Source organism: Camelina sativa, chromosome 5, assembly GCF_030686135.1.
Source record: "Camelina sativa cultivar CO46 ecotype springtype chromosome 5, ASM3068613v1".
In the NCBI taxonomy this organism is placed as follows: domain Eukaryota; kingdom Viridiplantae; phylum Streptophyta; class Magnoliopsida; order Brassicales; family Brassicaceae; genus Camelina; species Camelina sativa.
This window is the reverse complement of record NC_141884.1, coordinates 22,646,411-22,668,372: the sequence shown is the minus strand read 5'-3', so window position 1 is coordinate 22,668,372 and position 21,962 is coordinate 22,646,411. Positions and strand designations below refer to the sequence as shown.

Here is a 21,962-nt window from a genome sequence, read left to right as displayed (position 1 = left end):
GTAAAATATACTTTCTAAATTATGAAGAACATACAGGAAAGTGTAGAATTAGTGTTCTAATTTTCGCAGGACACATGATAAAATGTAGATTTCATATTCTGACTTCAGTAGAATATGTATAAAGTTAAGAAAACAAATTCTAAAATTTGTAGAATATAGAGTTATGTGTAGAATAGATATTCTAATTTCTGTAGAAGGCATACAAAATCCGACTTCTAAAAGTTTTGGAAGATATATTTATTCTAAAGTTTTCAGAACAAGTAGAGTGCGAAGAATTTGTAATCTACATTTTTTAGAACATGTACAGTATGTAGAATTTATAATCTAATATCTTTAGAATATATACAATTAGTAGAACATGTATTCTAAATGTTGCAGAATAATTTTTTTTCAATGTTAAAACACCAAATTTTCATCAAAAACACATTATAGCAACCTCTTTCTTATTTTTAGACTTTGTTTTTAGGTGATTGAAATTTTAAAATTGCTTAAAAGTTGGTTTCATTTTTTTAAAGGGTAATTTAGGCATAGTGGCAAATTTAGCGTAAAAAGTATAATGGGACAAATTGAAGAAAAAATGTACTTTTAAATCAATTTTCCCTTAAATAAATCTAGATATTGGTAAAATTGACAATATTTCTGCATTAATTAGTACTATTTTATTACATAGAAAAAATAAAGGATTTGAGTTTTTATTTTTATTTTGCTCTATTTAAAAGGTTTAGGGCTTAGTTAACAAACAATTAAATCCCTATTTTGGCGACGGATGATCTTCTCATCACTCTTCTTTCTGCTTAAAATCAGTGTATCCAGTGGAAGAAGAAGATGATACATTTGGCTGGGTTTACATGTTGCTTAAGCGGCGTAGCTTTTTATCTTCTCAGCTGTAATACAGGAAGGTTAGGGTTTTTCCTTTTTCTTGGTTGTCTTTTACTATTTACAATCACCTTTTTTTCTTATGTTCGGTGATAATGTTCTTTTATCCTCTTTCGTGCGAGACAGAGTTGTCAAATCAATCACTAGAGTTTACCACCTCAAGGATTTGGGTATGTATGTTCCTTGAGCGTTAAGAAATGATTGAATTATTGCATTGTACGGTTGTACCGTATTTGACTTTTAGGTTGATGGGTTTTGGTTATGTTTGTGATCTCTTTCGTTTTTTCTTCATCAGAAAATTTGGTAGAAGGGGAGAGCAAGGTGTTACCTTTGGTCATAGTATCAGGAAGTGTTACCTATTAAGTGTGAGCATAGTGACGTACTAAGTGTTTTTGTCAAGAAAACGGTATGTATGAAACTGGATGGATCGTATGTTAGAGATTGTAAAAGCCTTTACATAATCTATTAACTTTTAGTTTTTAATAAAACGCTTCTTTAGGCAGAACAACAGGTTTTGAGACGTAATTGGAGGTTTTCATGGGTTCGAGATATTACATTTATGCAGCCGATGACTAAAGAAGTCCCCTTTTCCACTTTTCATTTACTTGTGTTTGGAGAATGCTAATATGTTGTGGCACCATGATTGTGTACAGAAACTTGGAGTAAGACACATCGAGAGCGTTGTCCCTATCGGTACACCGCTTACAGTTGTTGGTGAGGTAATATATACTATTACTAATTTACTAGTTTTCAAGTTGACGGTCGAAGTTAGGGTCCTTATCTGTTAGCGCTCATCTCATGTTTGTTATGTTTCTTACGGCCATGTTAACAGGCTGTTAAGGATGACATGGGGAATTAATGTCAGGATTCAAAAACCTGAACAAGGACCTTTTTACGTCTCTTATACACCGTTCGGTCCCTCTAAATGGGGAGAATATTCAAGGTTGTTTCTTTTCTCAGTTTTGCCTTTTATTAATTTCTTTGAACACTATGTTTGAAAAAGTCTAAAAATTTATCTTTTTTGGCAGGGGGTTCAAGTATGCCTCCATGGGTTTCACTATTCTTGGTGTGATTCTCCTTTATAAGCCTGTGATTAAATATACTCTAAAGAGAATTGAAGATGTTCGAGAGAGAAGGAGGCGGCGACAATTGTTACTGAATACGACCAATAGGTATGTTGCAACTTAACCAAAGCCTCATATAAATTGGAAATAAATAGTCATTCTTAAGTCAAGTGTTGAGCAATTTGTTGTGCAGAGTTGTTGATGCAGCTGCTACGACAGCCGAACCAGTAACTAGAGGTAGTATCAACCCATTAGCGTTTATGCTTTGTGGTAATTAACATGTGAATCCTTTTTCAGCATGCTCTTGGAATTGCTCTGCTTAAAATAATTACTCTTACCAGGATTAATAAGGCAACATGAGAACAGCTCAGGTAGTACAAACAGATATGACGATACACCTGATCTGTGTGTGATCTGCCTTGAACGGAAGTATAATGCCGCTTTTGTTAAGTAAGGGCCGGGCACTGCTTTTTCTTAGTAAAAACTCTTGAAACACTTTCATTGATCAGACATGGCAGCTTTTGATTACTCTTTTTGTTTGGTTTGGACTTGTAGGTGTGGTCATGTGTGCTGCTGCATGACATGCTCCTCGCAACTGAGGTCCTGTCCTCTTTGCCGGGAACGAGTAGATCAAGTTTTGAAAGTTTACTGCCATTGAAGGGAAAAAAAAAACTGAGGTATCCTTTGTACTAAACCTTCCGATCTACCAAAACCATTTACCAGTAAACAATCATTAGTCTTGTATATAAAGCCTTGTATTCCGAATTCAGACTAGAACCATTTCTGCATTGTAGATCATGGTTGAACGAAGGAGACAAAAGCTAATAGAAAGCGACCTAATTAGTAATCCCATATGAAATTTCAAGCGTATATTGAAGAACGTTTTCCCGCCTCACCTCAAATACAATTCTCTTCTTACTGACTTCAATAATTACTAGCTCACAGTTTCTTTGATCAATGCAAACAACGAACGCATAATGTCATCGTCTGCACGGCAAATCAGTTTTGCTTTCGCCACCGGGCATATATCATTTGTGTCTATCCCGATAACTAAAGCGGTAGACTTAGTCACACTTCCCCGATAAAGTTTTCTTTTTCTGATTTTTTTGCATACATTATATGGCATTTCGCACTAATTAATGGCATAACTTGTAATTTCGTTTTTGTATGAACACACTTTCAAGGGTAAAGAGGGTTTAAAAAGTGTACAAGTAATTTCAAGCTTTTATACACCATAATAATAGTCATATGAAAGCTTTTATAAGTTGTTAGACTACTTACTATTTTTTCCAATGTCTAAATGAAAATGAAACCAAAGTTCTATTTATAAATTAAAAAGATTATGATGAATTTTGATATAAAATTATATAATAAAAAGAAAAAATTTGTTTGTTATATAATAATTTATCTTAAATAGAAAAGATGAGATAAAATTCTTAAAACACTCATATTATCCACACTTTTTGGCCAAAATTACTAAGACATGATCCATCGTTCATCACTGTTTTAGTTACACCATATTCGAAGGACTCATATACCAATAAAAATAAAACAAATGTCACAATCTTAACAATTTACTTCCATCAAAAACAAAAATCACTCTATATTAAACGTACATTGTTCGGCCACGTGTTCCAAATGGTTCCAAACAAATTTTGGTTACTTCTATCAGCTTGAAGTACTTGAATCTTTCATGGTTGTTGTATAAGTTTGAAGACCAGCCAGAGCACGATGATAAAAATAGGGTATTGTAACACTAAACTAATATACATAGGTCATGAATGGATAATGTTTTTTTTTAATTCAGTTTTTGATTTGGATTTTAGATTTTAGATTTTGCTATTAGGTTTTTGTTTCAAAAATCTTGATTTTTGGTTTTTGAGAAAAAATAACGTAGAAAAAGTAAAAACTAGATTCTCTAAATTATGGGAGAACTAGAAATCTACTATCGTTAATGGAAGATTATGGCCTTGAATAGTATCTGATTTGTATTAGTTTTTAGCTTTTGATTTTACAAAATCAACTTTTTAAAATTCTAATTTACTTGATTATCAAAAACTATATATAAAAACCAAAAATTAATCAAGTTACCATTCAAGATTTTGCAAAAAATAAAATCTACATCAAAAATCAAGAACTAAAAAAGTCAAAAAAAAAAATCCAAAAACTAAAAACCACTCATTTAAAGTTATCATACGATTCAAACCATAGGATTTAATATATCCCTTATTAAAATGGAAGTACATTTGTTAATATAACATTCTATTTGTAAGATTTACATAATAAACCTCTATCATTTAAATAAATACCACATCATTTTCTTATTAAAACGGAAGTACATTTGTTAATATAACATTGTATTTGTAAGATTTACAGAATAAACCTTTATCATTTAAATAAATACCACATCATTTTCTTATTAAAACGGAAGTACATTTGCTAATATAATATTCTATTTGTAAGATTTACATAATAAACCATTACCATTCATGGCCTATAATAAAATAGTTTTCCTAATTTTTAGGGATTCCAATAAAACTTTAAAATCTTGATTGGTATGAAAATGAGATTTGGAAAAACAAAAACCAAAATCTCTTTCAAAATCTACAAAACATTCAATGTGTCTTATAGTAATTCACCCCAAAAAAATGCTACTTCGATAAATCTAAAAGTTTAACTTTTACTTTGTCAATTAATTGGTATGAAAGTGAAGTTTTGAAAAACAAAAACCAAAATCTCTTTCAAAATCTACTAAACATTCATGGTCATAGTCTTATAGTAATTCAACCCAAAAAAATGCTACTTCATAAATCTCAAAGTTAAACTTTAACTTTGTCAACTATATCTTAACCAGGATACACCGCATGACAGTTTTTTTATAATTATTAAAAAATGTATATGTTGTATTTCTCTGTTTGTTTTAATATGTTTTAATTAATATTTAGATTCTAAAATTTTAGATGGATTGTATTTCTTTTTTTGGTATCAGTTAGGATTGGCTTAACACCTCTCATTAAATATTATACTAAAAAAATATTTTGTGTATTTTAGTAGATCAAACCTTAAAAACCTATATAATTATATTTATGTAAACTCTAGCCCATTTCATAACATAATCCGTAAAAAATTACATTTTGTATCAAGTTAAAAGTATCTAAAATATTTAAATTCTGAATATTATTTTAAGTATGTTTTTTGAATATTATAAATACTAACTTCAAATTTTGATATTTATTCAAATAAAATGTTATTTTACCAAATGTATTTTCAATCTACTAAATGTATTTCCAAATTTATAATACAGGGATTATGACTTCTTCATGCAAAATCGTGTTTTTGGGAACAAAATAATTAGTATTGGTTCTCAGCGTTACATCAGTGTCTTCGTTGGAGTACTTTCCCCCTTCATTCGGAGTTTGAAGCTTTGTTGTGAGTCACGGAGTGTATCTTTTCTAAAAGTTTGACCTGCTAGAATTTTGAGACAGATTGTGTGAGGTGCTCGCGATGGTGCAGAATCTTGAAGACAAGCCAGCGTTTTCTAGCCTCCTGGATGACTTCAGTTTGTTCAAGGCTTTCTTCCCATCTTTTACCCTATCTAGGATTCCTCATGCGTCAAACTTGAAAGCGGATTCTCTTGCTCGATCTGCGAGATCTTTTGTATAAGAAATTTCATTTGTAATTTTTTTCTGTCCGATTTGGATAATAAATTTCCTTTTAATTAATGTTTGGTTGAAAAAATAAAATTAGTATTGGTCAATTGAAAAAATAAAATTAGTATTGGTCAACCCATAAATTTCAGCATTAATTAGTTTTTTTTTTTTTTAAAGATTCAGAAGAGAACAAAATGAATTGGGTTTGTTTTGTCATATTTAAAAGGTTTTGGACTTAATTAACAATTAATCCCTATTTTGGCGACTGATGTGATGATCATCATCATCATCACTCGACTTCACTCTTCCCTGAAAGTTTTGATCGGTTACTAATTTCTCGACGAACGAATGAAGTAAACTGCCGACAAATAGTGATTTTCGTAAAGGGATCAGTGTGCCCCGGTGGAAGAAGAAGATGCTACATTTGGCTGGGTTTACATGTTGCTTAGGCGGCGTCGCTCTTTATCTTCTCAGCCGGAGCACTGGCAGGTTAGGGGGTTTTCTTTTTTTGCGATCACTTTCTCTTTTTTCATTGTTCGGTGATAATGTTCTTCTCTACCTCTTTTGTGCGAGACAGAGTTGTCGATTCAATCAATAAGGTTTACCACCTCAAGGATTTGGGTATGTATTGTTTCTGCAATTCAATTTTAGGGGTTTTTGATTATGTTTTTAGTATCAATCTTTCGTTTTTTCTTCAGAAAAATTGGTAGAAGAAGAGAGCAAGGTGTTACCTTTGGTCATAGTATCAGGAAGTCTTGGCTCTGAGACACCTATTAAGTGTGACCACAGCGACCTACTCGGTGTTTTTGTCAAGAAAACGGTATGTATGAAATTAGATGAATCGTATATTAGATATTGTAAAAGCTTTTAGATGGTATGTTTTAAAACAATGATTCTTCAGGCAGAACAACAGGTTTTGAGTCGTAATTGGAGGTTTTCATGGGTTCAAGATAGTACATTTATGCAGCCCATTACTAAGGAAGTCCCGTGGTATCTGGTATTGTATAGTCAGTTGGAATTTTGAGTTTGATAAGCCAACTTCTGTGTTGTGGACTTTGGATTAGAGTGTTTTACTAAAGTCATTGGTTGTTCGATAGGACGATGAGACAGGTCGTGTGGATGTAGCTGTATCTCAAGGTGAAATAGGCTTGGCGTTGACGGTTGGAAGTGATGTATTCGAAAAGTCAGAGCCGGTATCGCTTGTTCAAAGAATGTTGGATTATCTTAAAGGCCTTCAGGTCTTTCCTTTCCTTCCACTTTTCATTGATTTGCTTTTGTTTGGACGATGCTAATATGTTGTGGCACCATTATTGTCTACAGATACTTGGGGTAAGACGCATTGAGCATATTGTCCCAATTGGTACACCGCTTACAGTTGTTGGTGAGGTATGTCTTTTATTCTTTACAAGTCATAAATCTCCTATATATCAAAATACGTTTTACATCTCTCAGTTTTGTTGTGTTGCTTACGGCCATGTTAACAGGCTGTTAAGGATGGCATGGGGAATGTCAGGATTCAAAAACCTGAGCAAGGACCTTTCTACGTCTCTTCTATACCGCTCGATCAGCTCTTCTCTAAATTGGGAGAATGGTCAAGGTTGTTTCTTTTCTCTGTTTTGCCCTGTTCTTTTTCTTCGAATACTATGATTGAAAAGTCTAAAAGGTGTATTTTTTGGCAGGAGGTTCAAGTATGCCTCCATTGGTTTAACTGTTCTTGGTGTGATTCTTCTTACAAAGCCTGTGATTAAATATACTCTAAAGAGAATTGAATATATTCGAGAGAGAAGGCGGCGGCAGCGGCAGTTGTCACTGGATAGGTATGTCGCAGCTTAACCAAAGTCACATAAATTGAAAATAATTAGTCATCACAAGTTTAAGTGTTGAGCAATTTGTTGTAGAGTTGTTAATACAGCTCCTACTCCTAGGAGAGCCGAACCTGTAACTAGAGGATTAATAAGGCAACATGAGAACAGCTCAGGTAACTCATTAGAGTTTGTAATAACATGTGATACCTTTTTCTGCATACTCTTGGAATTACTCTGCTTACAAGAATTTCTTATCAGGATTAATAAGGCAACATGAGAATAGCTCAGGTGGAACAAGCAGAGATGGCGATACACCTGATCTTTGTGTGGTTTGCCTGGACCGGAAGTATAACACCGCTTTTGTTCAGTAAGGGCACTGCTTTTACTTGTAAAAACTCTTTGAAACTCTCTCACTGTTCAGACATGGCAGCTTTTGATTCCTCTTTTTGTTTGGTTTGTACTTGTAGGTGTGGTCATATGTGCTGCTGCATAACATGCGCCTCGCAACTGAGGACATGTCCTCTTTGCCGGGAACGAATAGAACAAGTTCTGAAAATTTACCGCCATTGAAAGACAAAACCAAGGTCTCACCTTTGGAGGACATTGGACTAAACGCTTTCGATCTACCAAAACCATTTACTAGCAAACAATCTCATTAGTCTTGTATGTAAAGCCTTGTATTTTGAATTCAGACTAGAACCATTTCTGCATTGTAGATCGAGATTGAACGAAAGAGACAAAAACTAATATAAAATGTGACCTAATCATCTAATCACCTTTGGAGTAGATTGGACTAAACCCTTCCGATCTACCAAAACCATTTACCAGCAAACAATCACATGAGTCTTGTATATAAAGCCTTATATCTTGAATTCAGACTAGAATCATTTCTGCATTGTAGATCATGATTGAACGAAAGAGACAAAAGCTAATAGAAAGTGACCTAATCACCTAATCTCATACAACAAAGCTTGTATTGAAGAAAAAATAATAATATAATAGCTAAATGGTTCGTGAAGTTATGCATGATGCCGTTATGTATTCATCACTTGTTTTTTTCTATTTAAAAAAAAAAAAAAAGAGGTTAAAATCCGTGAACGGCAGGATTCGAACCTGCGCAGGCAAAGCCCACATGATTTCTAGTCATGCCCGATAACCACTCCGGCACGTCCACTGGATCAAATTTATTTAAACGAGTTATAGTACTGTTTTAAATGGAATCAAATTGGGCTTAATTAAGCCCAAACTTATTAATGAATGACACAGACAAAAGAGAAACAAACCAGACACAACTGGAACTAAACTAACCAATCAATCCTCTAAATGGTAATGAACGAGAAACTAGAGAGTCAACGGTCAGAGCGTTGACCAAATCTCTCACTCTCACCAGCCCAAATCTCTCCAACTTCCTCTCTCCCCCTCCGCTCAAATCTCACCGGAGATCGTCTCACCGACGAATCTGATTCGTCTCCCAACCAGGTAAGCTCTCTCTGCAAATTCAGATCATTCCAACTCAATCTCATCATCGGATCAAGATTCAGTTTTTATTGTTCCTTTCTCTTAACAAAAGCTTTTAAATGATTAATGAAATCTAAAACATTTACATTCTAGTGATTTGAGAAATCAATTTCATAAACTTAAGCTTAGAGAACCATAAGATCAAAAATTAAAAATTTGATCTTTCATTGTCACTTGTTGAAGCAGTTTTTAAAATTTTGTGTTCAGTACACTTTCAAATTTCTAGGACTTTTATATAACGTGTTAGATCGGTTATTGGATGTTCGAATTCCGAAAAAGTTTCGATCTTTCTTCCATTTTTGTGTTAATAAGGTGGGAGAATGGCGACTCCGGTTGATCCACCAAATGGGATAAGGAACCAAGGGAAACATTACTTCTCAATGTGGCAAACACTTTTCGAGATCGATACCAAATACGTGCCCATCAAACCTATAGGCCGAGGCGCGTACGGTGTAGTCTGCTCTTCTGTTAACAGAGAGAGTAATGAGAGAGTAGCGATCAAGAAGATCCACAATGTGTTTGAGAATCGGATCGATGCGTTGAGAACACTTAGGGAGCTTAAGCTTCTACGTCATCTTCGACATGAGAATGTGATTTCTCTTAAAGATGTGATGATGGCTAATCATAAGAGAAGCTTTAAAGATGTGTATCTTGTTTATGAGCTCATGGATACTGATCTTCATCAGATTATCAAATCGTCTCAAGTGTTAAGTAATGACCATTGCCAATACTTCTTGTTCCAGGTTTGTTTCCCCTTTGCTTTTACGTTTAGTTTGCATTTGACGTTTGCATTTACTTGTGTTTTTTTTCATTCTTTTGCTTAGTTGCTTCGAGGGCTCAAGTATATTCATTCAGCCAACATTCTCCATCGGGATCTAAAACCTGGTAACCTCCTTGTGAACGCAAACTGCGACTTAAAGATATGTGATTTTGGGCTAGCGAGGACGAGCAACACTAAAGGTCAGTTCATGACTGAGTATGTTGTGACTAGATGGTACCGAGCACCAGAGCTTCTCCTCTGTTGTGACAACTACGGAACTTCTATTGATGTCTGGTCAGTTGGTTGCATATTCGCCGAGCTTCTTGGGAGAAAACCTATATTCCCTGGAACAGAATGTCTAAACCAGATTAAACTCATCATTAACATTTTGGGGAGCCAGAGAGAGGAAGATCTCGAGTTTATAGATAACCCTAAAGCCAAAAGATACATAGAATCACTCCCTTACTCACCAGGGATATCATTCTCACGGCTTTACCCGAATGCGAACGTTCTAGCCATCGATCTGCTTCAGAAAATGCTCGTTCTTGACCCATCTAAAAGGATTAGTGTCACAGAAGCACTTCAACATCCTTACATGGCGCCTTTATATGACCCTAGTACAAATCCTCCTGCTCAAGTTCCTATTGATCTTGATGTAGATGAAGACGAGGATTTGGGAGCAGAGATGATTAGAGAGTTAATGTGGAAGGAAATGATTCATTATCATCCAGAAACTGCAATGATGAACCACAGTGAGCTCTCTGAGTTTTGATGAGATCAAGTGTTTTACAGGTAATTTTTCACAGAGATATCTTACAACTACTTTTCTTTATATCTTTTTCATGTTTGCTTCTTGAAATGTTGTTAATAATAGTATCTAAGAAAAGAAGAACAATGACTTATATAATTATGTGATATGTTTGTGCCATGGAAGCTTTGTTTTGTTTTTGGTTACAAGCTAAAGTGTCTGTAACGTTTTGTATATAAGACTATAAGTGTGTGTGTCCTTAACACTTCATACTCTTACCTCTGATCTTATTATTAGTGCTTTCTATAAAGTCAATATATTTATAGCTGATAAGAGTTTTCCGAATGTTCTTCACATCATAGCTGATTGAGTTGAATATGATTTTGAAGATATATTAACACACGAAGTTGCCTACACTATTTGAGATATATAACTAATTTATTAAATAAAACATATGAATAATTGCATATAGCATATTGGAGTTTTCAATAGAATGTTCCAAATCCAATGTATTGTACATTTCTAAACAATGTTTTTTTGACTTTCATACCTACTCTTGAATTCAAACTTACTCCTTAAGCTGCGTTCCTATTGGATTCATAGGTTGTAGTCTTTTTTGTTTATATACCTAATCAAATGTCTCAATGTCCATTAAATCGTTTAATCAAATATTGTGGAGACTTACTGTCTATCGCACATTCACACACTTAAATTTAACTTAAATGATAGAATTAAAAGATGTCAGTAATACTACTAATTAGGGCTAATTAGTAACTAACATGTATACTTCGGAAAAATATATGATGAGCAGTGTGTGAATAAGAATCTTTTACTTTTATAAATGGAAAAAAATGTAAGAGTGTACTAATTATTGAGACCATTGATGTGAAAAATTCTAGAGCCAAAGAGATAATGATTCTAGAAGATCAATTCAAGTTTTTTAATTGATAGTCAATGAATCCTCATCATCATCCTTTTTTTTTTTTTTTTTTTGAAAAGGCTAACATCATCATCATCATCTCTTTGATTTATGTATTTGATGTCATTGAGCCAATTCTATATTATTCCATCAATTCGATAGTTTGATTAAACTATGATGATGATTAAGCAGTTTACTTGTAGACCTTTATCCAAAACTCATCGAAAGTTGTGATGATTTTGACACACTAGTTTAGGTGATAGATAATTTTTTTTTGCAACTGCTTTGTAAGAATTGTCACAAATGATATTTTCTACTTCAATTATTATACAATTTATACTATGGTCAACAGGTATGAACGTACTTTCAATATAACTTTGTTCTTTTTATCTTTATGCACTTTGTAATACAACATTTAGCTGGAGAAATTTATTGTATACTGTTTCAACTGCTAAAATCAAATTACCAAAAAAAATAGAGAATTTAGCTGAAAACAGCTATAGTTATACTTATCTACTATTCTTTCCAATTTATATTACTTGTCATTCTAGATAATTTCATACATATTAAATAATAAAATACTATAATATATTTATTTATCTTTTTGCTAAACACAAAAACAGTTAATCCATTATATATGTTATCCACTAATAAGCATATAAAATTAATAAATATTATACCTACTTGACAAAGAGTGTAAATTTAAAAGTTTAATTTTGTTTCACAAAAAGACGAATAAATTTCTAAAGATATATTATACTATTTTATTACTAACTTTCAATTATTATTATTTTACTTTTACCTTTTTTTATTAAAAACCAAGTACTCCTTAATATCAGTTTTAGATTTTTATTTTTCTTTTTGCACTACGAAGATATGGATTTATACATATTTTCAAAAGGGTATAAAGTTGGGTTAATGTATCATTTTTTTTTTTTTGCAAAAGTTAATGTATCCTAATCCCACCCTCAGAGACAAGAATTTAACTAACTAGAGATGCAATGTTCAATCTCTTTTGGAGGCACCAGACGCTGTCGCAAGACACACCACTTGCTTATATTTTAATTTCTATCTTCTCTTTTAATATAAGGGGATGATGCCTCCTTAAATGATATGATTTTTTTTTTCCGACAAGTCAAATTTATTGGTATTAAAAATGTTTTCAAAAACATAAACATTCCAAATGTAATACTCCTATATACGCAAAATACAAAAAATTAAAATAAATTTTGATGGAGTAGAAATAACTCGGCTATTATTTGGTAGAACTGTAAACAATATAAATCTGTTACATCCTTTCATCACACACATTTTATTGACAAGTGGTTGACAACTCTAATATTTTTAGCAACATTAGTTAGTAAATTTAAATTTGATGTAGTTGGAAATGATTTCTGGATCATCAGTTGATATGCATGCATATAATAATTATCTAAGTCTTAAACACAGAGCGACAGCCTAAAATATTTTTAATGATATAAAACACGTAGTAACGAGCAAAACAGACAGGTAATTTGTCACATGTGCTTACATAATCGAGAAAATTAATCAAATCCACCGAAAATTATGTGAACAATAATTCCAAACTTTCGAACTAAGTTGACTAAGGGCATCTCCATTGGTAAGTTATTATTTTGAGTCTCTTAAATTTTTTTAAGATTAAACTGTGTACTTTTTAAAAATAAGAACTTTTAGAAGGTTAAATAAAACTATTCTCTCCAATGGTAAAACTCTTATTGGGGTTTTTATTTTTGAAGAAATATCAATTTCAAAATAAAAATGTTGCAAGTACAGACTCTAGAAATCAGAAGACCAGTACGACCACAATGGAGAGGAGGACCGAGGTCATCAGCTTTTCCTCGAGTCAATTGTTGAATTTGGCATCTTTCCCCTTCTTGTTAACACCATCGTCATTGTAACTATTGAAAAGCTCGCTCCTAACCTTTGTAATCTTCACAAACACTTTTGTGGCCTTAACGATTGTGTTGTCAAATAGCCACTTTATGAAATCCATTGCTGCTTTATTCTCCCCAGGAGTGTCATCTGAACTCTCATCTGTTTTTACGAAAAATAGAAAGATAAGACTAGGCAATGAGTTCCCTAATGAAAAGTCTGTTTATGCTTCCTCGGAAATCTACACTAGAAGTAACAAACATAGAAAACCACCTCACAAACTTATGATGTACAGATACAGGGGAGTGTAGGCAAGCAGAACGAATCAGAACCTCCACTATATAACATCCAAACTCCTATGCATAATACTAAATTCATATCCAGCAGCCATAGAACATATGCAGACTACAAAATCAGAAAGGCATAAACAGATAAGGGGAAGGTAAATTGATCACATAACTAAAACAGAAAAGACAAAAAAAAAAACACGATTGAAGGAGATGAACGTTCACCTTCCACGCTGATCAACAAGAAACCAGGTTTTCATGTAAGCATAAACCCATGGAAACTGATAACTTTAAGCAGTGAAAAGGCTCTACAAGCAGCTGAGAAAGCAAAGGAAAGACTGAGAAAACTGAAACCAGTTACCGAGACTGAAGAAGATTCACTTATGCCACTTCCATTAGAGACCAAATTTGGACTTTTGTTAGATCCAGACAACAATACTAACACCGTGTTACCACCATCAACAAGTGCAGCAGTAAAGCTTCAGGTTTCACCAGGAAAATATTAACATACCTTTATTGAAGCGAAGTAATTCATATAAAGAGAATCAACAATCACAAGCATAGGTGATTAGCAGAAATGATAACAAAAAGGAAACGTATACCAAATGAGATTTCTGAAGTTAATCACAAAGAGGGAGAACAAAACTTTGCACAGACTTATAAAATACAAACATGATCGAAACAAGAACGAAGAATCCTCAAGCCAATGAACCGTAATAGATCGCTTCGATATTTTCTTCACAGAATCTCTCTCTTCTTCTTCTTCACTTGGCCGATCTCTTCGAGCAAAGTCAGAAGAACTTGCCATCGTGAGAGAGATGAGATCGGACAAAAAAAAAAGTTCCAACCAACCATGTAGTGATACGTCGCTATTAAGAGGCGGCTCTTTAACCTCCTAAATAAGAGGCGGTTGTTGTTATATTTACCATTTTTGATTTAATTTTAATTACATTTGGCATAAGAGCTTCTCAAAGTTTCATCTAAAAGTCTCCGTTGGAGAAGCTCTAACCTAACTCGTCTTTAAACAATGTTTATATTTACCAAACTCTGAAAAAGCACTTATACAGACAAGAAAATTAATTTACAAACTAGTATCAAATGCTTTATGAAAATTAGAACTTGCTTAACCAGAATCTCTGATTGCTAAATTCGATTTACAAACCTATAAATCTCCGTTCCAATATATATATAACATACACACACATCAAATTAGTTGCCATACACACATCAAATTAGTTGTCAAAACATCAATATCTCTATACATAAAATTCCAACAAAATTTTGATTATAAAATTACTTGTGGAAATCTATGAACGAAAAGACTTATTTTTAACTTCTTCTCCAAGGAAGTCAATCAACAAGACCAACACAAACGTTATCACATACGCGATCCATGATGTTCTTTAGTTCTTTATATTCGTAGAAGCTTCTTATTATAATGAATCATCCAAATATTAAAAGAGTATAAAAATCTGAGATCTAAAAGATTGACCAAGTTACAACGCTTCATCAGATCCGGTCAAATTCTTAAATCCTTTTTCTCTATTTAAAAAAACCATTATCGTGTCGTGTTACAAAAAGAATATTATTGTCGCGTGAAAAATCTTATAAAATATTAATACAAATCTCTTATAGTATTAATAACAAGGTCGTCTCTCTTGTCTCTTAAAAACCAAATCCTCAAGATTTAAAGAAACCATAAAGAATATCATCAAATCGATCCAAGTAAACAAAATGGTGAGTCCATTTAGATCTCCATGTTCTTCACCAAAAGCATCAAGAAAAGCAAACAAGAACCCTTATTCAAATCGTGGGCTCGACAAGTTCTCTGAGCTTCTCTCCGAGCTGGACGAGAAGAGACAAAGCATATACTCGAAGAAGCTCGACTCCGGCGGCCCACCTCTTGTTCGATTCGTGTTCACGAGCTCTGGCGAATGTGTCCCCGTCGTGATCAGATCATCTTATCTTCAAAAGAAGAACAATAAGAAGAAGAAAGATGTTGTTTCTCCTGATCATAAGGTCAAAACAGAAGAAGTCAACGAAGTTAAAACAGAGGAAATCAAGAAGAACACAGAGCCTGAAACAGAGCAGAAACCGAAACAGAACTGTGTTATAAACGAGAAGCTTAAGAAGATCGCAAGACCGGATCGTTTCTTTCCTATGACTGTGATCTTGGTTCTTGTTTTCTTGGCTTTCTTTGGAAGATCTGTGGCGATTATGTGCACTTGTATCGTTTGGTACTTGGTTCCGACGATTCAAGAACAGAGCGGGTCATCATCATCGTCACTGTCTTACGCGATGAAGAAGAAAGATTTCGCTAGGAAACTGAGTATTGAAAACAGAGCATCGTTTAATCCAAGAACTGTTCGTGATCATTCTCCTCGCAAGTAGTAGAACAAGTTTTTTTTTGGCTGCTCGTGAAAAAAACCGCGTGACCGAGCAAAGAAAACAAAAAGAAGTTTTCTTTCTCTTTTTTTTTGTTGTCTTTGTCAAAAGTTTTTTTTGGTTTGGTTACTCTTTTGTTAATTCTCTGTTTTGTTCATAGTTGTTGAATTTAGAGACAGCTGAATTAGCAGAAACATGTGTATCTTTATTTATTTGCTTCCTTTAGGTTTTCTGATGTTTATAGATGTAAATATGCAATTGCAAGATGTGTTACATATTATCTACTCAAGCATACTTAAACTGATAATACAAAAATCCCAACTTTTTTGCTTTTTACTTTTTGGGGATCTTTTTCTATGTTTTGTTTTGTGTTTCTTAATTGGTATGTTGTGGATTGGGTTATCCATTGGTCATATATAGATCGTCATGTTCTTGAACCAAACGATTTGATAAAACCAAATAGACCGTGAATGAACTAGTTCTCATATGCCAGAATTTACATGACAATGTTCATATACATTGTACCCGTTTTACTTTACCTTAGACCTGGTAGACTAATATGTGACATGTACGCCAACGATAGATAATACAATCCATAACACACCAATCAAGAAACTTAAAAGAATAACGATAGAAAGTGGCATATATATAAGTACATTGATCAAAAGTCATCAGCAATTTATTTATTTATGTATCTTATTGAATTGAAACAATGACAGATATGTTTATAGATAAACCCCCTTTTTTTTTTTTAATGCAAACCATAGTTTATTTTTATTTTTAAAGCTAGAGAGATAAGATTTGATAGGAGAACCAAAAAAGAAGTGATGATTATGTAGAAGAACCAAAACTTCACATGCATGTCAACTTATTATTAACAAGAATTAATGAAGAATATGGTGGCATAATTTAATTAATAAACGAAAATATAATTTGAATTAGCTTTTTAAAATATTTAGTTGATGTGTTAGTAGTACGTATGTTATTGGAAAAAATAACGTAGAAGTAAAATCAATAATATACGTACTAACACATCAACGAGATTAGTATTAATCACTAATTAATCACTAGAGTAGTCATCGTGATAAAGAGTGATTATGACTAAATAATCATAACTTGCAAGTTTCATCTTATCATCAACAATATTCTTTAAAAAAAATGAAGAAAGATAGTGTGATGCAAATACATTTGTCATTTTTTCTAAAAATAATAAATTCGTTAGCTGTTTTCTTATAATTCAATTTAGTTTCCTTGACACATCTATGGAACACGTGATCCACGGTCTGTCTTTTGATCTCCATTAATCACGTACCATCGATCATAAAAAGATAGATGGTGGATGACATTATACATTAAGTTTAGACAGTGTGTGAGTGTGTCAGTCTCAGGGATTCTAGATATCAATTGACCTCGATGGAAGTTTTATGTAGGTAACAACGGTCTTCTCAAGGAGTTTTGAGATTTAAAGTCGTTTATGGATAATCATAATTTTGTCCGCTTCAAAAGACTTTATTTTAGTCTTATTAGTATATTGGATTTCACTTTGGAAATGTGTGATTCATTGGTGATAGATAAGGTCGTGCTTCTAGAATTTATGAAGAGAAGTCCATATCTATTCATTTATTGAAATACATTTACATTTTTGGTTATATCAGCTTCTATATAAAAGGTTGTAACTAGATTGGAAGAATAGTACTAAACCATGAATCAAAACATTGAAGACAATATGACCCGAATGGATGGTGAACAACTTTATCGGCTGTTTGATATCAAAATATTTTCCCTTGAGCTTGAACCTTGAAGTCCATTTTGACGCTTGTTAAAATTCATAACCAAAGAGAAACTGACGTGGTGATAAGAGTTACAGCACCAACCATCTTTAGAACCATTCCAAAATAACTTCTTGATATTCTCCTAACATAAAATATAACAATTAATTGGCACTAAATAAATTATTTTGTTCACACAAGTTCATTTCTGTCTCAGAAGTAGATGCGTAATTGGTATTTTCCAAATCAAATAGAACATATCTCAAACCAATTTTGGACCGTTCGAGTCGGACTATAAAAATATAGACACAACAACTCAGGTTGGACAGAACTTAGCCCAATTTGATTGACATGCCAAAGTTTCTTCCCACAACTTTTCAAAGGGAATATTTTTCCGAATTAAATTCTAGTCAAGTCCAGTCCGGTGTGCATGTATTTTGGCATAAGAACAAAAATCAGATCTGAACTTAGAAACTTCAAAACATCATCTTAAAATACAAATCCACCTGTCATAGACCTAGACGACAGAGAGCAGCACTACAACATCTCCCATGTTTCTCTAGATCTCATCTCAGTGTCTTACTCCTGCAAACAACCAGATTTAATTTAAAATATCAGAATCTCATCTTTTATCTAGATTCAGCATTTAGATTCAGCATTTTAGTTATATGATCACAATCATAAATTACCCTGAATCTTTTCCGGCGTAAATCATCCTGATTGTATCCGAACGACTCGTTTTTGTGTCCGCCATCTCTGTGATCCAACGCCCTCCTCAAGTCCCGGAAGAATCCAACCTTGTCCCATGTTAGTTCATAGTCTGCCTTTAGCCGAGTACCTTCCTGCTCAAATGACAAAAACCGGAATATATCAGCTATGTTCAAATTCCTACAAGAGAAATACTGACAAAAATATCAGTTGCTTAATTCTTTCTGCATAAACAATCACATAAAATTTAATCTATCGACTATCAAACAGAAAGTATTGAATGAGGTATATACAGACGTTACAGAGTCGGTAAAGCATTTAGATGTGGTTACATCACACTATTTAGTTTCGGATACAGTAGCAAGAACCCACAAAACCACACTAGCACAAGCAGAACCAAACTTTTTCATACAATTTAGTGCAGGATTCAGTCGAAGTCTCCAACAAAATCATTTTAGGGAATGATAAAAGCTCGTCAACAGCTCCAAATTTCCCAAAATATTTGTCTAGTGAAACCTAAAATGCTACTTTGCAATATAGATGATACCTTTTCCATTGAGCGACCACAGAAAGCCTTCATGGCATTCACAAAGTCATTGTACTTCTCGAACTGAACCACAATCTTACAATGTAGACCTGATACAAGGTCTCCACTGTCTTCATCTCCGTCCTTACCTAGATCATCGTCCTCAGCAACATTAAGATTCCTATAGAGGATGAGTTAATGCAGCTGAACATGGATTTATATAAATTATCCGAATTACATTAACATCAGATTCATTGGTAAACAGAATAATGATCCGAAGAATAGACAACTGTGAGCACACTTGGTACATCAAGTTCAATACAATGATTGTAACTAGTCGTCAGGTAAGATTTCCATACAAAATGCCAATTCTTTTGAACTACATGGACAAATACTGTAGACTATAATTAAATGCAGATGCATGAAATCTATCCAAAGCAGCACAAAACCAATGAACTTAGCAACCTTAACTCCCACAGTGTCACATTCTTGAAGCAAATTCATTAATCTTAACTTCAACAGTGTCACATTGAGCCAAACAGAATCAAATTGGACACGAAAGATGAAAGAATCTGTACCTAATTTTCCCAAAGCTAGAGAAGATTGTATGTGTAACCAACATAGAAGGCTTTGATGATACTCTTGGCTCAGCAAACCATCTTGATGGCACACCTCTGAGTACTATCGTATCAGCCTCTCTCCTTGCCTCCCTTTGATGCCCTACAAAAGCACAATCACATCAAAATATCCAAAAGAAAAATCATACAAATCAAGCTCTAAATTTGATAAACCCAAATTACCAAAAGCGTAAAACTCCTCCCAATCCTTCTTCAACCTCTCGAAATCATCTGAAATCGGAAGCACCACACTAAGCTTATACTTAACTCCTTCCAAATTAAGCTCAATACCATTCATCTTCTCCACCAAACTCTTCCTCCAGTCAAGAAACTTCCTCTCCAATTCCTTCACATCTCTCTCTCCATCAATCTCTTTCTTCCTCTTCTTCCCATCAAGAAACCCTAAATCGCGGATAAACAACGATCCATGAGCTACTGGCTCCTCACGCTTGCGTTTCTTCAAGTCCTTGTGACGGCGTACCACGATATCTTCCTCCGCAACTGTCACCGACGGTACGACGGAGCTTTTGAGGTAATCTATCAAGGATCGCTTGAGTTGCCATTCGTCGATGGGTTTAGATACGGAAGGGACAACTGGGTGGATTGTGAGACAGAGCTTAACGCGTGAGACGAGAACGAGGCCGTTCTCTTCAATATTTAGGGTTTCTATCGGTGATAAGTCTTCTAACGATCGCATTTTTTCGCCGTCGATGCAAAATTCAAATCGCGATTGGCTCTCAAAGTGTCTCGGCGCGGCGGCTTTGGGTATAATAGAAAGAGATACTGAAAACAATGCTGAATCCGAATTCCAAACTGGTTATTTCCGGTTCTCTTGGTTTTCCAACATTTTCGGAAGAAATTGAATAAACTGTCCAAAAATATTAAGAATCTTCATTTATTTTTAATTAGTCTTTTTCGCTTACCACCGATTTTTAGTTTTTTTTTTTTTTTTTTTTTTTTTTTTTTTTTTTGATTCAATTCGTGTGTTTAAGAATTAGGATTTTAAAATTTAACTAGGATAGTACTCGCGCTACGCCGCAAGATTATTTTTTCTCTTTTTTTTTGTTACTATTTTGTTGTGTTTTATTGTACAATATATTGTTTGTAAGTTTTTCTTAATTTGTTTGGAATTTGTTGGTATGCGGACTATTTTTAATAATTAATTATATTTTAAGATAAATAAGATTGAACATTTAAAAGTCTTGTAAAAATTAGAATTTAGTATTCTGATTTTGCTTAAATTTTATTGTATATTTTATACATTTTAATATTTATAAGGTAACCACTTGAATGACATCTTCTTAGCAAAAAAACACAAGATTATGAATTTTCTTTCTTGTATCTTCTTTTTGGGAAAATTTATTTTACTTTAAGAAAACAACAAAAGTCTTATTTTATTATTCTAAACAATGCTTTAAGTCTGATCCATAAAGAAAACTAAAATATCACTCAACTAAGTTCCGTCACAAATTACTTATTTTTACTTTTATTTTAATAGTTAATATTGTAAATAACTGAATTAATATATAATTATCATTATAAAGATTTAAATAATTTTTTAGCTTAATTTCCCTTATAAAATATATATATATATATATAATGTTGTAAATAACTGAATTAATATATATTTATCATTATAAAGATTTAAATAAATTTTTAGCTTAATTTTCCCTTATAATATAAATACATATATATTTATGTTGGTTTGAGTTATTTGTTTTGTATAGAGATTTTTGAAAAAAAAATGATTTTCTTTACGTAAAAATCATATTGATAACGTAATAACTGGAAAAATGATTATATAAATAACCAAATAAATTTAAAGACAAAATATGTAATAACAAAAATGATTATGTTGTCCAAAGAAAACATCCTACCTCTCCGGAAAATTTTACTTTTACTTCAAAATTGTATTCTTTGTTGAAGAAATTTATGGTGATTCAGCAAATTACTTTGACATGATCCAGATTATGCCCAACAACTCTTTTAGTTACCATATCTTTAGAAAACTTTTTCCATAGCTATAATTTTATTTGATGAACCGTAAATCTTATTCCAAAATTTGCATATGTGCTAAACAACAAAATAGAAGCTATTATTTGGGTTTTGACCAATCTTGCGGCCCATTAACACTCTAACACAACACATTTCTTTATTTGGGCTTTGACTAATCTTGCGGCCCATTAACACTTCTCATAACCAAAACACATTAAGCCCAACTTTCCTAGACTGCTGACATGTATTAATTGTTTTAATTTGATAGGCTGTTAATTTTTTCTGAGGTGTCAACACCAGCTTCAATATTAAGGCTGATGTGTCAGAAGAGGAAAGCAACACATTATAGTTTTATTGTATTGATATCGATTAGCATGCTTAGCGCTTAGCCGAATTGATACAAAAGTTTTAAAAATCTATCATCACATGGATTTTTTGATAA

At 33.0% G+C, this 21,962-nt stretch overlaps 4 protein-coding genes, 1 long non-coding RNA gene, 1 other non-coding gene and 1 pseudogene across 8 annotated transcripts; 4 read left to right on the top strand and 3 right to left on the bottom strand.

Moving 5' to 3' along the window:
* The first annotated feature begins 825 nt into the window (after positions 1-825).
* LOC104789387 (E3 ubiquitin-protein ligase SPL1-like) lies at positions 826-2,598 on the top strand (annotated as a pseudogene).
* A 3,285-nt stretch (positions 2,599-5,883) lies between these two features.
* On the top strand, positions 5,884-8,105 carry LOC104787206 (E3 ubiquitin-protein ligase SPL1-like). 2 transcript variants are annotated; one of them, XM_087452767.1, is made up of 11 exons: positions 5,884-6,079; positions 6,168-6,211; positions 6,289-6,410; positions 6,492-6,587; positions 6,688-6,828; positions 6,911-6,976; positions 7,075-7,187; positions 7,270-7,407; positions 7,489-7,568; positions 7,654-7,762; positions 7,863-8,105. In XM_087452767.1, the coding sequence occupies exons 1-11, from the start codon at positions 6,006-6,008 to the stop codon at positions 7,963-7,965; spliced, it is 1,086 nt and encodes a 361-aa protein (XP_087308893.1). In that variant the 5' UTR covers positions 5,884-6,005; the 3' UTR covers positions 7,966-8,105. The 2 variants fall into 2 exon arrangements, with proteins under 2 accessions (XP_087308893.1, XP_087308894.1); XM_087452768.1 differs by lacking the exon at positions 7,489-7,568 and having other exon boundaries at positions 7,694-7,762.
* Positions 8,106-8,487: 382 nt separating this feature from the next.
* TRNAS-AGA (transfer RNA serine (anticodon AGA)) lies at positions 8,488-8,569 on the bottom strand. The gene has a single exon. It is a non-coding gene; the product is annotated as a tRNA-Ser (tRNA).
* Positions 8,570-8,650: 81 nt separating this feature from the next.
* Positions 8,651-10,749, top strand: LOC104787205 (mitogen-activated protein kinase 2). Its single transcript, XM_010512736.3, has 3 exons — positions 8,651-8,874; positions 9,226-9,656; positions 9,738-10,749. Exons 2-3 carry the CDS (start codon positions 9,234-9,236, stop codon positions 10,443-10,445), a joined length of 1,131 nt encoding a protein of 376 aa, XP_010511038.1. The 5' UTR covers positions 8,651-8,874; positions 9,226-9,233; the 3' UTR covers positions 10,446-10,749.
* Positions 10,750-13,062: 2,313 nt separating this feature from the next.
* On the bottom strand, positions 13,063-14,678 carry LOC104787204 (uncharacterized). The gene is made up of 3 exons (XR_767811.3): positions 13,746-14,678; positions 13,507-13,638; positions 13,063-13,395 (listed from the first exon to the last, which is right to left on the bottom strand). It is a non-coding gene; the product is annotated as an uncharacterized LOC104787204 (long non-coding RNA).
* A 347-nt stretch (positions 14,679-15,025) lies between these two features.
* Positions 15,026-16,241, top strand: LOC104787203 (uncharacterized). Its single transcript, XM_010512734.3, has one exon. It carries the CDS (start codon positions 15,255-15,257, stop codon positions 15,909-15,911), a length of 657 nt encoding a protein of 218 aa, XP_010511036.1. The 5' UTR covers positions 15,026-15,254; the 3' UTR covers positions 15,912-16,241.
* Positions 16,242-17,995: 1,754 nt separating this feature from the next.
* On the bottom strand, positions 17,996-20,397 carry LOC104787202 (uncharacterized). 2 transcript variants are annotated; one of them, XR_015557389.1, is made up of 5 exons: positions 19,709-20,397; positions 19,487-19,628; positions 18,930-19,057; positions 18,364-18,516; positions 17,996-18,259 (listed from the first exon to the last, which is right to left on the bottom strand). XR_015557389.1 is itself a non-coding variant. In XM_010512733.3 (5 exons), the coding sequence occupies exons 1-5, from the start codon at positions 20,220-20,222 to the stop codon at positions 18,254-18,256; spliced, it is 975 nt and encodes a 324-aa protein (XP_010511035.1). In that variant the 5' UTR covers positions 20,223-20,381; the 3' UTR covers positions 17,996-18,253. The 2 variants fall into 2 exon arrangements, 1 of the variants encoding a protein (XP_010511035.1); XM_010512733.3 differs by having other exon boundaries at positions 18,930-19,089; positions 19,709-20,381.
* Positions 20,398-21,962: the final 1,565 nt, after the last annotated feature.

What these genes read in the sequence shown, in the direction of transcription:
- LOC104787206 (XM_087452767.1), top strand. Translation starts at nt 6,006, where the DNA reads ATGCTACATTTGGCTGGGTTTACATGTTGCTTAGGCGGCGTCGCTCTT. An exon ending in CTCAGCCGGAGCACTGGCAG is followed by an intron (nt 6,080 to 6,167) that starts GTTAGGGGGTTT and finishes TGTGCGAGACAG; the next exon opens with AGTTGTCGATTCAATCAATA. An exon ending in TTACCACCTCAAGGATTTGG is followed by an intron (nt 6,212 to 6,288) that starts GTATGTATTGTT and finishes TTTTTTCTTCAG; the next exon opens with AAAAATTGGTAGAAGAAGAG.
- LOC104787202 (XM_010512733.3), bottom strand. Translation starts at nt 20,222, where the DNA reads ATGCGATCGTTAGAAGACTTATCACCGATAGAAACCCTAAATATTGAA. An exon ending in GGAGGAGTTTTACGCTTTTG is followed by an intron (nt 19,629 to 19,708) that starts GTAATTTGGGTT and finishes GTGCTTTTGTAG; the next exon opens with GGCATCAAAGGGAGGCAAGG. An exon ending in TCTAGCTTTGGGAAAATTAG is followed by an intron (nt 19,090 to 19,486) that starts GTACAGATTCTT and finishes CATCCTCTATAG; the next exon opens with GAATCTTAATGTTGCTGAGG.
- LOC104787203 (XM_010512734.3), top strand. Translation starts at nt 15,255, where the DNA reads ATGGTGAGTCCATTTAGATCTCCATGTTCTTCACCAAAAGCATCAAGA.
- LOC104787205 (XM_010512736.3), top strand. Translation starts at nt 9,234, where the DNA reads ATGGCGACTCCGGTTGATCCACCAAATGGGATAAGGAACCAAGGGAAA. An exon ending in GCCAATACTTCTTGTTCCAG is followed by an intron (nt 9,657 to 9,737) that starts GTTTGTTTCCCC and finishes TCTTTTGCTTAG; the next exon opens with TTGCTTCGAGGGCTCAAGTA.